At 43.4% G+C, this 13,334-nt stretch overlaps 1 protein-coding gene across 3 annotated transcripts in view; it reads right to left on the bottom strand.

Moving 5' to 3' along the window:
* The window catches only part of rbpjb (recombination signal binding protein for immunoglobulin kappa J region b), a 52,834-nt gene extending 39,851 nt beyond the window's left edge, over nt 1–12,983 (bottom strand). For 2 of the 3 annotated variants that reach the window (XM_034205207.1, XM_034205208.1), the window contains exon 1: nt 12,838–12,983. In XM_034205207.1, the coding sequence (XP_034061098.1) occupies nt 12,838–12,857 (20 nt within the window). In that variant the 5' untranslated portion in view covers nt 12,858–12,983. Of the gene's footprint in view, nt 1–1,157; nt 1,200–12,837 lie in introns of those variants that run through there. The other variant, XM_034205209.1, reaches the window with a different exon arrangement.
* Between the last annotated feature and the right edge of the window lie 351 nt (nt 12,984–13,334).

The following is a 13,334-nucleotide window of genomic DNA, read 5'->3' as shown; positions in this document are numbered from 1 at the left end:
ACGTTGATATGAGGAATATGTCTGAATGTCTCTCACATTACTCCACCACTGGTTGTCCATATAACAGCGGGAACGAGAGAAGGGCAAGATGAAACAAAAGAAATGAAGGCGGATGTGATCAGAATCCCAAAAGGCCCCTAAAATGATCTTTTACAAGAAAAGTGTTGCCTGAGCAGACAGAAGTTGACTGAGTAACCTGACTGCTGATGAGCCGTGGGACCCTGGAGGCTGAACGACTGCAGATGGCAGAGGGCTGGTAGCTGCCCTGAGACGCCCCGCTCGAGGCAGAATCAAGGGCGTGTGTAAGTGTGTGTGGAGGGTTGGGCGGGTCACATCAGTCTGCACTTGCAAGTGAACACACACACACACACACACACACCGAGGGCACCCACTCCATCTGTCTTTGACATGGGAGAGCTTAATGACAGAGGCAGAAAAGCCAAAGAAAAAAGGGCCTCCCCTCTTTCTCTTCCTCCCTCCATGTTTCCCTTCCCTCTTGACCGCACTCTCCTTACATCAATGCTCCATATGGACGGACTCTTTAAATCTCGGCCTGGCACACAATCAATAAAGACATCTCACATGGGCGTAGGAAGCATCCTGAATGTGGGGGGGACATTTTTAACGGGGGGGGTGTCAAAAAAAAAATAGATTTCCTGTATTCTGGTGGTTTGATACTTTTATGTGGCTATACTAGCATGAGGAAAATGATGGGTACATTTTGTAATTTCATCCAGTAGTAAAGAAAGGAAACATATTTGATTATTAATTCAGAGCCGTCTTTGAATTAATAAAAAGCAGTTTAAATGCCAATTTTTTGTACATTTATATACAACAATAATTATTTGAGAGTGCATTGAGAGATATTGTTGTGGAGAGTCATTTATATATAAAACGCAAAATACATTTGTGAATCCTTCTGTGAGAATGTATTAATATTGGGACTGATCTGACTCCATACAGATGTTAAGTTCACCTAGGAATGGTATCGACTTAAATGTTCAAATAAATGTTGCTCTTCTGTCTATATTGGCCATATGATGCCCCTTGACTGAAATGTTTCCCGTTCAATATCCCCACTGATTTCCTTACAATTCTGGGATGAGAGTCCACATCACAATTTACCGTCAAACTGTCATTTCCCTTTCATCACTCACCTCAGCAATGGACCTTCCTTCACTGTCCCTGTGTTCTGCCTCTGACTCACTCTCAAGCGCCTAGATGTCAAGAGAGGTGGTGAAGTGATCATTATTTATTGAGCAGTATACTCTTTCACATTGAATCATAACAAGTCATACTGAATGTAAATACAACTGACTCTAAAGTAAGTCCCAGTCTGTGACATTGGACATTTTGAAGACTCAAAGTCCCAAGCAGTAGGTAGAATATTAGCTAGTCTATGTAATGTGCACAGAAAATAAACAGTTAACTGAATACTGGGATGGAAATTGCCTATAAGCACTCAGTAAAACATAAACACACAAAAAGCTTCTGAATGATAAGAAGTATAATTAAAACAAAATGCACATTATCATTTTGAGAGAGAGTACCTTAAAGAACTCAGAAAATAATCTCTTATCGAATTGAGGCTCCAGTAAAACACACTGACTGCGCCTCTACATGGACATCATGGTGTTTACATGAGCACAGAGAGATCGGTTATTCATGTTCCCTGTTTACATGATAAATACTAGTAACCTGGCATTTCGATTCCTTTTCTCATCTAAACTATTCAGTATTTGTATCTCTCTATCATGACATAAAGATGAAACTCCTCTCCAGAAGTGAGGCGCTTTTGCCGCCGCAGCCATCACTGTGTTAACTGCTACCAGCTGAAGACTTACTTTCCTATTCTTTGAAAAAAATGTTCTAATGTCCATGTTGTCTGGGGGAGAAAACATATCAAACCAAGCTTTGATTTTCGCTGTATTAACAATGTCCTGAACACTTGGTGTGTGTGCCTTACCTCCGCTACCGGCATCGCTTTATACAACAGATCGAGCGGTCCAACTACGACAACACTCCTTGAACATGCGCGCGCTATGGGAGAATCTGCCTTGGTACAAAGTAGCAGTGAAAACATGGTAGGCTACGGAGTTTCATTGATTTGGGCATTCTCTCAATAAGCAAGTGGAATGGATTTGATAGTGAAGCACTGACACAGCGCTCTACAGAGTGCGGCGAGTGGATAGACCGATTCACGGACTTTCCACATGGTAAAAGTGGGGGGGGGGTCTAAACGAATCATTTGAAAAAGTGGGGGGGGCTTGTCCCACCCTCGTATAATGGCTGCGACGCCCATGATGTAGACGTACACTTGCTTGTGCACCAGCGAGTACAAGCTCCACAAGATACAATATATCCTGAACACAAGGTAAGGACATTTCAGTGTGTGTGTGTGTGTGTGTGCAGTGGAGACAACCTGAACTCTCAGACACACTCCCTTGATGCTTGTTCTATCTTTAATGAAGTCTCCTTTGTGAATCCCAAAGCTCTGAGTGTGTTTTCTCTATGCTGCCTTCCACCTGGCTCCATTCACTTGCTCAGATAACGTGTGTCCCAATTTAGGACCAGACGCTAGGGCTGCACGATTTAAAAAAAAAAAAAAAATTTAAAAATCTAATTGCGATTTTTCTGACAAATATTGCGGTTGCGATTCGCGATTTTGTTTTTAAGCGACCCAACGGAAGTTTATTGTAAGATGCGGCCATATCTCCGGCTAGGACGGTCGTATCAACGTGCTCCCGTCTCTAGCACCCCCGCAGCCCGAGCTACGAGTGAAAGAACTAAACTTACATGAAACTTCCGTTGGGTTGCTTTAAAGTCAAGCTTCAGTTTAAGACTCACCCTGTAATAGAAACACGTGATGGAGCATTACTAACCTGACCCAGATGCTTTGTTTCACCAAACCATCTAGGAGAGCTCCATTGGAAGCCATTTGGAAAGGGCAGGCACTTAAAAAATACTTGGCAGGTGATTGGATCAATCTGTCTATCACCTACTATCATGGGCCACTTCTGATTGGTTAACAATGGCTGGTACATGTGGAGCACAGCACTTCTGATTGGTGTGGATGACTGACACACAAGAGAAAAAAAAAAAATCGCAGGCTTTGCAATTTGATAATCTTATCATTTAAAATTGCGATTTAAAATCGATTAACCGTTCAGCCCTACCAGACGCAGTGGACATCATTGAACTAATTCACCTCAATTTCAGAAAATGCTATAGAAAAGGTGGTATTGCTGAACACGTGGTTAGATTGCTCCGCTAAGGTTTGGTGGAGCTCTATGTCGTAGAATGTGAAGAAAAAGAACTAGGAACAGCTACATGGGTTTAATCAAGGCACATGTTCAGGTAGGTTTCATGAGTGGGCTTGTTGTTCTCCGTTCAGGCAAACAGACGATAGAGGAAACAGTCACACCTCAGACAGTAAATGTGCCTCTGCCCTAAGGCATAACCTTTGTTACGTTCATGCCCAGCGTCCTCACTACTCGGAGATGTTTGAGAACGCTGCTGGTCGCCTCTTTAATGACATTTCCCGAATGACAGTAGTTAGTTCAACAGTAAATCGACAAAGTATAGGCAGGGAAGATATTACTCGAGCCAGTTTATTGTTAATATTATATAAAAACGACGTATCAAACTTCACGATGGTTGAAGTTCCGCATGATTTAGATGTTCAAACTCGCCAGTGGGTGGTTACAACATGTATAATCACATCACAGTCCAACTTCTTTTTGAAAAGAATCTAATAAAAGTACAACGTGTAAAAGCCAAAGAGCTTCCTTCACATAAGCAATGGAAAAAAAGATGGAACACAAAAAGTAAACACCGCCACAGGAGACGCAGAGCAGGCATTGTGCGAAGACTCGCAGGCGATGTGACCTCACAAAATTAGGAAATGCATAATAGAAAATACAAAAAAAAAGACTGCAGCCACACATAGAAGGGCCAGGGGTTTAAGGGCTGAGGCGGGTCATGTGCTCGGGGAAGCTGTCAGAAAAGAAGAGGGAAGGGGACGAGGCGAGGGAGCCTTGAACCCTGAATGAACCAGCCTTTCCCGCTCCTCGTTCCCCCTTCTCACTCTCTGCTGAGCTGATGACTCACTGCTGGAGCAGAGGGAACCCGGGGGGGGAGGGGTCGAGGAGTCCAGATCCACCGCAGCAACACTACTGTAGCTCGTGCTATGGTGCTAAACAGTCGGCGATAAGGAAGCAGGTAGTGGTTGAGCATATGATAACCACTCAGGGATTTAACTAGAATTGTGTATTGAGCAAATGCCCGTTAGTTTGCAAGTTGAATCAGGTTTTCTTCACCACTGCTGCATTGCTAAGACTAACGTATCACTTGTGGTTTGCATTGCTTTTCACTTGTTTGCATGTAAAGCTAGCATGCAAACATATCTATTTAAGTGTATCTTGGATTTGGAGCTAACTATTTTTAATATATTTTAAATCTTTATCTGGTTCCAGTATCTCAAATGTCATGATTTTTTTTATTGTCAAATTTCAAAATGAGAAGCTCGGGTGTCACTGTGAACCCTATGACACCATAATGGACATGTTTATAGACAATAAGATACATTGAACAAGGAAAGAATTGGCAGATTCATCAATAGAGGAATCATATGCGGTCCATTCTTATGTAATGTTGCCGTCTTGAATTTATTCCATGATACTCTTGAGCATATTGAGGAAATTATCTTTTGATTTATTGCACCCAGCTCAGGGCGGAGGCAGCTACGTTGGGTTTTAGTGTTTCCGCAGGGCAGATGCTTGTCATCACAGGTCTCCATGTTGAAAGGTGGCTAACTATGCCACCCGGTTGGCTCCTTATTGAATTTCAGCCTCATTTATCTTCGAAGGCTTTGATCGAGAAGCACAGAACAGTCCGCGTAATTTTCACCTTGATTAAACTAAACTAAAACAACCTAAGACGTGTCAGGATTGACAACCCAGGTGCTTCATGGCAAGCAGCCACGTGAGTTGGTTTTTTGGGGATAAAAAGTAAGAAATGACTTTGCTAAACGATCACAGACTCTGCTTAAGGGCCAAGCAAAGTGTAACATATCATTTTGGCTTATGATTGGGTGTAAAAGGAAAACATGAAAGGCAACAATGATGCAACTAACAATAAGCAGCTTGAGCTCTAAATCTGACCAACAAATAGTTCAGAAAGTTATAAGACTGAGAAAAGCAGCAAAAGATTGACATTAGGTGTAAAGAAGAGATTGAAATGAGTTATCAAAATTGCTACCGATTTCTTTTCTTCTGTAAACTAAATTTCACTTCTACAATAATGTATTTTCATCTATCCAGTGTACTTGCTTTAGTAAAGTGGGACAGTCCAAACGTTTCTCTGGACATCTGTCAGCGCACTAAGCTCAGGCAAACTAACCACCGTCTCGCCCTGCCCTTGCCTCAAAACCACCCAAAGGACAGACTGCACTGCAACGAGAGAAAAAAAATAGAAATCCTGGCAGAAAACGAGAGACACCGAGAAACAGAAAGAGACATGACCTTTAGCCCACATGCTGTGAGATGAACCTGAGCAAACTAAACCCAAACGTAGAGACTGCAGCGGCACGTATGTGTCTGTGTTGTTTAGCAATGACGTTGTCACCTCGGGACTGCTGTCTGGTTTCAGTGTCATGATGAGGAAGGGGATTGTTCCTCTTTAAAACATGCTATACTTTCCAAAATAGTCTGTCATTAACGAGATGTGAAACAAGAAAATGGTTTCCTTAATCTTAACCACACGGCACAGTAATTTGTCTTGACACTAGCGTGCTTTAAATCGCATTAAACGCTGAATATGTCAAGATTCGTTTGCAGGGAGGTGAATAATAAACTCTGGTCAATTGTGCCGGATTCATTCGTCTACCAGACACTTTGGCGAGTTGCGGTTGGAATATTTGAGGTCCAATTCTCATACATTTCAGTCGGGTGATAAATAAAGAGACTTTGCTGGTGACTTTTCAGGATAAACCAATAGATATAAAGAAAACAAGTTTCCTTCCATGAGCTCATGCGAAACCTCACGCACGTTCTTCAGCAGTGCTTCCAACGAGACGGTAACGTTAGAGAACATCAGCCACAAGCGCAAGATGATCAACCACAACATGAACAACGCTCTCGTCAAGAAGAAAGAATGAAAAAAAGCCATTGTTTCCTTGACCACAATCAGTAGAGTGTTCTACAAAATGACATACACGTCTATTACTTCATTCGAACCTAGGAAAAGGCCAAAATCTCCTGACGTCAACAGCCACAGGAATGCCACCAGGCGGATTCTTCAGGAGGACTCTCCGGCAGCGGGAGTTAAACAAGCAGACAATGCAGAGAAACATTCGGAGATAACGGTGTTCCTGGAACCCCTCTCTCGCTCGGTTTGTTCTTTTTCTTCAATGTTTTTCCCGACACTTGATAAGCCCGTCTCGCTCTTTTCAGACACCTCTCTCTCTGACACATACTAAACTCTTTAAACAGTAGAACATTTGCTCAAAAATAGTAAATACTACATATAATATGCCTGATTTAATAGTTAAAAAGGGTCCAATGCAACAAGAACAAAAAAGTCTTATTTCTAAGCCTTGGAGCTTAGTGTCGATAAGTGTGATATTAACAGAGTTTTCTGATCATTGACGAATCGTTCTTTTCTCATTCGAAAATGCAGTTTTTCTCCTTTTTATACCATATTAAAATGAATATGTTTGGGTTTAAGACTGACAGTCGAAACTTTGGTGTAATATTCGTATAGTATTCTGAAAATTGATTAATTGTTCAGGCATTTTCTAATGCAAAAAATGCAGAAAATGCGGTTTTCCTCCATTATATATCACTTTAAAATGAATTGGGAAGAGTTTTAGACTGACAGGGGTATGCTAAGTTCAAGCAAAGACAATAGGATTGATCTGTGAACATGTTAATTCAAAGCTTTGCAAGGATAAATCAACGGCAAAGCAATGTGTTCACCATTCATTAGCCATCTAGCTAAAGGGGAAGGAGGTAGGAACTGTTCTGTTGCCATCAGCAGACGATAAATGGCAGCCCCAGCAGCATTACTCTCAGGAAGGTTTACGACAGGCTGGCTTACTGCTTGCCACTCCCTTCTTATCTAATTCAGTAATAGTGGCAGTTGCTTTGAGCCGTGGGAGGTGTCCTCGTTGGGGGCTTTCCCAACACGGGAGATCCTGTGTATATTTGTAACCTTCCTCTGAATGTATGAACCGGCCCAGAGACACTCGAACAATGCTTCTGAGCCCTCGCTGCCGCGGCTGAGAGTAACAAGGCGATGATATGGGCCAACAGAATAAAAAACATAACAGAGATTTTCTCTCTAAGCCTGGCTCTGTGGGGAATTCTCCTGAAAGCTTAGAGCAGGTCTGTTGTACGGTATATCACAGGCCGTCTATTTAAAGACTAAATCTGCCTTTGTCATCCTGAGGCGAACAAAACCAAAAGAGAGGGACTAACACTAAACTCTCAAAGGGGGTTCATATTCCTTCCTCTCAGGTTCAGCTGCCCCGTAACAGGAAGTGGGCAAGGGTTGGCTCACTGAAAGCAAACAGGAGTCAGACAGGGGGGACTAGTTCATGTTTTCTGAATGAAACATCCTGAGTGTGGAGGGACAGCGGGAGCAAAGAACTGCTGACACAGTAGAAAGCAACATTCCCTTGGAGAAGCTGTAATCGCTACAAACAGCAAAAGGAGCAGGGGCAGGGAATTCTCTGGGAAGGGGAGTGCAATTGCGTGAAAGACAACGGATCCGCTCCAAAACACAAGTCAGCGGGTAGGTACGCACTTCCAACGCCTGTCGCATTTGCCTCGTGTTAGCTTTCCGTCTCTCCTTAGCGGCGCGGGCGATGCCAGCAACAACACCACGAGGACTTGGGCCTTTATCAAACATGACGGCAGGGCTGTTTTTCAAAACCACACTGGCTTTAGATTTCCCTCAGAATGTTCCGTCCTATCCGCGCAGAAGCAAAACAGCAGCAACATATTTGGAAGAGCCACAGATAGAAAAAATAGCATAAGCTCACTGTTGCATTCCAAGTCTTGCACGAGTAAATAAATGCCCCCCCCCTTGTTGTGGCTTTTTTGTGAGAAATCCAAACCCCTTATGAGGCCTTGCAGAAAGTAGGTGAAGCAGGCCCCTCAAATGAATCAACACAGTGGTGCAATGATGCAATTTATTGTTCGACTTTATGAATATTGCGAACACATGCTATGATACCAACACTTTTCATTCAGCAGGACCATCTCTACTTATTAACCCCACTTGTTGAATAGTTGAAGCGTAAATTGCCAAAACAGTGAGCATAATGCTATAAACAAACTACATCACTGTCGCATGACTACACTTCACCACCGCTAAGCTAAGGGCGGACTCTTGTTCGACGTGATGACGGTGAGTAGTATTATTTAGTTAGCTTGTTTCAGGCATATAACCAAATACTTGCCAACTCATTTCTGCACCACTCTATTCAGAAAACCACTTGTTATGATTAGGCAGGGGGGAAGTCAAGGTACAGTGACATACTATGATGGTATATCTGGTTTGTGCACACTTTAGCACGTGGCTGGGGACCAGGAATGTGTAGTGCCAAGCTGGCGGCAACCCAAGTCAAATTACACAACGTGCATTTCTATCCCCTTTGGGTGTCTCCTGTGGTTGTTCCCCTGAGACAGACAGACACGCTAAATATGGAAACAAGAGAATGAAGACTTGGTGCTTTGAGAGGCTTCGTCGTCACTCGAGCAAACAAGTCGAATATGAACCCTGAATAAAACCGTATAGGCTTCGGGGGATATCTCAATCATGTGGAGTAATGGATATGCATGAACTTCCAAAACAATAGGCTACTGTATGCATGAGGATAAATCCCCCTAAAGATGTCTGGCGGTGGCTCATTTGCTTTGGTGCTATATGCCTGTGACTGCTGTACACCACCACACACACTTTGAAGATTTCCATGGCTCTGGGTGGATATAAGGCCGCTTTGGAGGGTGCGGGATACTGAGGTGACACACAGATCAAATGGCTTGTGTCATCTCTGTCGTTAACCTATCCATCAGTGCTGCCGCTAAAGGTAGCTGTGTGTCTGTGTCTGTGTGTGTGTGTGTGTGTGTGTGTGTGTGTGTGTGTGTGTGTGTGTGTGTGTGTGTGTGTGTGTGTGTGTGTTGCTTTGAGGGACGAGGGTGAGAAGGGGGGGGGGGGGGGGGGGTGACTCTGCATGTCTTTTAACTGTAGTCTGAGCCTTTGCCACCATAAAGGTCAGCGCTTCGACATCTGCTGCTCTCTCTGAACCTCTCCTTTCATAAAAGGGAAGCCGGGAAGAGGAGAGGACCCTGGGGAATGGATGCACGTGCACACACACACACACACGGATCAACTTTTATATCTAGATACACTCAGTCTCCCTTCAACGTGCACTCAGTATATCACCGTCAACACAGCCTTGGAGCTCGGACTGCACGCTCATGCTAACAAATGCGAGAACACAAGGTTTTGCGTCTCAAAGGAAGGCTCTGTAGTATCATTACACCCGCACAGAGACACTTGGCTTTTAGCCTGAAAGACTCTATCGTTGTTCTTTTTTTGGGTGAAGAGATGGGAGGGGGGTGAGCAAAATGGAATCCCGTCCCTCTGGGGCACAGCAAAGGCAAAGCAGTGTTGAAATAAGTGATTCATGCCATTATTATGCCAGGTGAACAGTGCTGCTCTTTCAGCGATCACAACCAGTTTCTCTAAAAGAGAAAAGCAAATGAAAGCAACAGTGTTATTTTCATTTGTTGTGTTTTTTGCCCACACCTCTGAAGATCGAGAGTTGTGTTGCTAATGTGTGCTATTGTGGCAACCCACAACAGTGAGTAAGACCATGCCTTACCGGGGAGAGGAGTGTTTGTGTACTTCTGCAAAAGATAGGGGCCACTTGCACATTTACACCACAAGCGAGAGTAGTTGTCGTTTAAGAGAAAATTTATCAGCAACTATTCTGATAATCGATTAATTGTTTGACACATTTTTAAGTTAAAAGGTCAGTTATTTGCCAGTGACACATTTTTAGATTTTCATAGAAATATTTTTAGATTTGTGACTTTCAGCTTGAATGTCACCGTAGGCTTTGAGAAACCGTGTTTGGTCTTTTCAACATTCAAAATGATATGTCAGAATAATCAGCTAATGAGGGAAATTGTTAATTGCAACGCTGATGTCAAGTAGTGTGCTTACCATGTTAAGTCATACGTTTTGTGTTAACCTAAAAAATGCATTAACATAAAAAGACAAATGTATTACGCCATTTTGTTGGCTTAAGACTTATCCTTCTGGTGTGATCTGATGAAGAAGCAAACTAGATATTCTTCACAGCCATTGTTAAAGCTGAGGGGAGTGTTTGATCATCGTAGATTTTGTGCCGTGTCATATTTGTCATGAATATCAAAGTCTAAGCTACAAGGCTTTCTAGCCATTTCAGGAGTGATACATGGAAATGATTTATGCAGTAGAAAAAAGGTCTGCAAAACAGAAAGTGTCATACACATCGAGTGTCAAACTCCACAGTGAGAATGCCATGTAAATGCAAACACACTTTTCTCCAATATTTGTGGATAAATAGATTTCCAGGCAGCAAGTTAAATTAAGCAGAAAGACACAAACACATGTCTCTAAGGGCAACACTTACGTGAATTCAGTATAACCAACACCTTTAACTCAGATACACATATTCAACCACGGCCTCTCTGTAATGCTATTACAAGAAAGTCATGATGCCGTTAACAAGCCTGTGGTTGTGGAGCCCCTCCCTTGTGTGAAGCCAGCCCCATTCAAACAGTTCATGAAGCTGTGGTCAGGCTCCGTGATGCCTCCAACCGTTACTGTGCACCCGGCCTGCCATCAGCTAAAAAAAGACCCCTTATGGCACTTTAATTTTCTGTTAAACCTCTCTCGCCAGAACACCCGTCAGCCCCACCCCCCTCTCACACACTGACCCCCACTCGCCGAAAAACCCACAGCCAAACACACATGAATTTGGAGATATCATCTGGACAGGTGGCCAGCCACCCAGACCTGACCCGCCTGCCCTCTAGCTTGCCCCCTTCCTCCCTCCCACTCGCTACTTCCCCCCCCTCAACTGAAATCAGTTCAGGTCTGCTGGAAAGCCCCAAGTGAACATGCACATCAACCCCCCCCCCCCCTTCTCTTTCCAACATACACACACCTCCAACAAGCCCAGCGAATGTCTGTCACCCACTGAGCTGTCTGTGGGGATTATAGCATCAAAAGTGCAAAGAAATATGTTCGTGTCTAGCTAACGCGCAGGGAAATAATTGTAATCGCCAAGCTTATTTATGTTGAATAATGTGGTCCCATAACCAAAGATGCAAGGAGTAACAAATCAAGGCAGTACTGCTTGACTTTATGAGGAAATATATCCTTGACATTCTCTAGCTATGATCATTTCAAAAACAGAAGACTATTTTCCCACTTAAATCCTTGGCTGACATACTTATCACAGATATATGATCTAGCGGTAATTACTGAACGTGCACCAAGCCTAATGAAGTCTTTTTAAACATCACATAGATAAAACAACTGTATATGTGACTCAGGGGAAAGTATGCCAAGAGCAGCTAGTTATCTTACGTTAGGGGATCATCAGGGTGAATCATTTGATAATCATGTTTGCAGTGGTTATGGTGTTATGCGCACATGGCTGTGGGTGTTTATCTGTGTTTTTTGTCCTTAGATGCACTGCAGTGTTAGGTTGGAGTTTGTATTAGCAACCTGCTTACAGAGATGCAAATACTATTTACCAGCATTGTCGTCCACTAACAGGAAGCACAAGTCGTAAAAAGTACACGCTGCTATACACTGTGCGTGCGTGGTAGCCCCGAGCTTAAATGTGTATTTGTATTCCACTCATGGCAATTATAATAAAACAAAAACGTTTACACTTTAAGCATAGTTTGTGTAGCCCATGATGGACAGGAGCTAATTTGTTTTACCTGCCCCTTATTCAAAAATAGATGGTCTGTCAATCACAGCAAATACTTACAGTAACATGAGCCAAAAACACAATCACAAGTCAACAAAACAAACCACCATCAGCGAAACAGGGTGCCTGACATCTTCATACTGTGTAATTACGCTTTCTTTATACATTTTCTTAAACCTAAAATATGGTCATACAGCCCTTTAAAAAATGTGGTTAAGAATAACAGTCTAACACCAACTACAGAGATGTACAGCAAGCGTGCCGTGTCTGAGAAGTATCTCACAAATGCATTTTTAAAAACACTGCCAAAAGGGGGATGCCTCGCTCACAAAGCCGCAACGTGTTTCAGTCACTATATCGCTAGCTGACGTCCATTATCGGACAGCTAGCAGTGTTCAAGTCGTGAATGCACTTCTTAAAGCGTGCTGCCCGGCTACATGTTGAGCACGTTTCGGAAACCAATGCTACACCACGAATTTCACACTGGACACGCATATACATGTTAAATAGCTTTCTTAATAAACATGTGTAGTTTAGCTTGCTGGCTAGCCTAGTAGCTAACAGCTCGCCGTTGTCTGGGGAAAAAAAGACCACCGAGGGTGAAGTATCGCTTAGCTGAGGCTAGCTCACAAAACACTGCAGCAACAGTCAGCCTATAAGTAACTGGGCAAAGAAAAATAAAACACTCAAACACAGTGAGACGAAGAAAATAGTTAAAGCAAAGTAAACCACAGGTCATAACATTGCAATGTAGCACATGGGTTTAAATGTAGCTGTTTCATGGTTATAACTTGTATTCTCGTTCCCCAACCGCCAGCCCCGAATCTCAGACTCACCCTGTCACAACAGGCGCCATCTTCCACAAACTCTCACCAAAACTCCAATACTCGCGATATCCTTTTCTCTCCCACAGCCCGCAACAATCCGCCGAGACAACAGAAGCAGACTGAAGGTGTAGGGACGAGGGAGACGGAGAGAAAAGGGGGTGGGTGAGGAAGACAGAGGGAAAAAAGGGGGAGGCGGCGAATGAGAGTGAGCGAAAAGGGCAGACGCCACAACAACAGGCGTGGGAAACTTCCAAGATCACGCGAGAGTTGGAAAACTCTCACAATAGGCGCACACTGAGGGAGCGTCCCCTATCGCGAGATGTGCGTGGAGTGGAGAAGTTGTTTATCTTGTGGCGCTGAAATACTATTCCCACGTGTTTACCGGGTAATAAATTGCAGCACCGACTGGTATACGGCTCTAGTTGTGAGCAAACTCGGTTTTCCCAGGCTCAAACAGATTTGTTTAGTATGCATCCTGTCTCCCCATGTGTCTCTGCAGTGTTCAG

The sequence above is a fragment of the Gymnodraco acuticeps genome, unplaced genomic scaffold (assembly GCF_902827175.1).
Source record: "Gymnodraco acuticeps unplaced genomic scaffold, fGymAcu1.1, whole genome shotgun sequence".
NCBI classification, from domain to species: Eukaryota; Metazoa; Chordata; class Actinopteri; order Perciformes; family Bathydraconidae; genus Gymnodraco; species Gymnodraco acuticeps.
The sequence above is the reverse complement of the archived record's forward strand: the minus strand, read 5'-3'. Positions and strand labels throughout refer to the sequence as shown.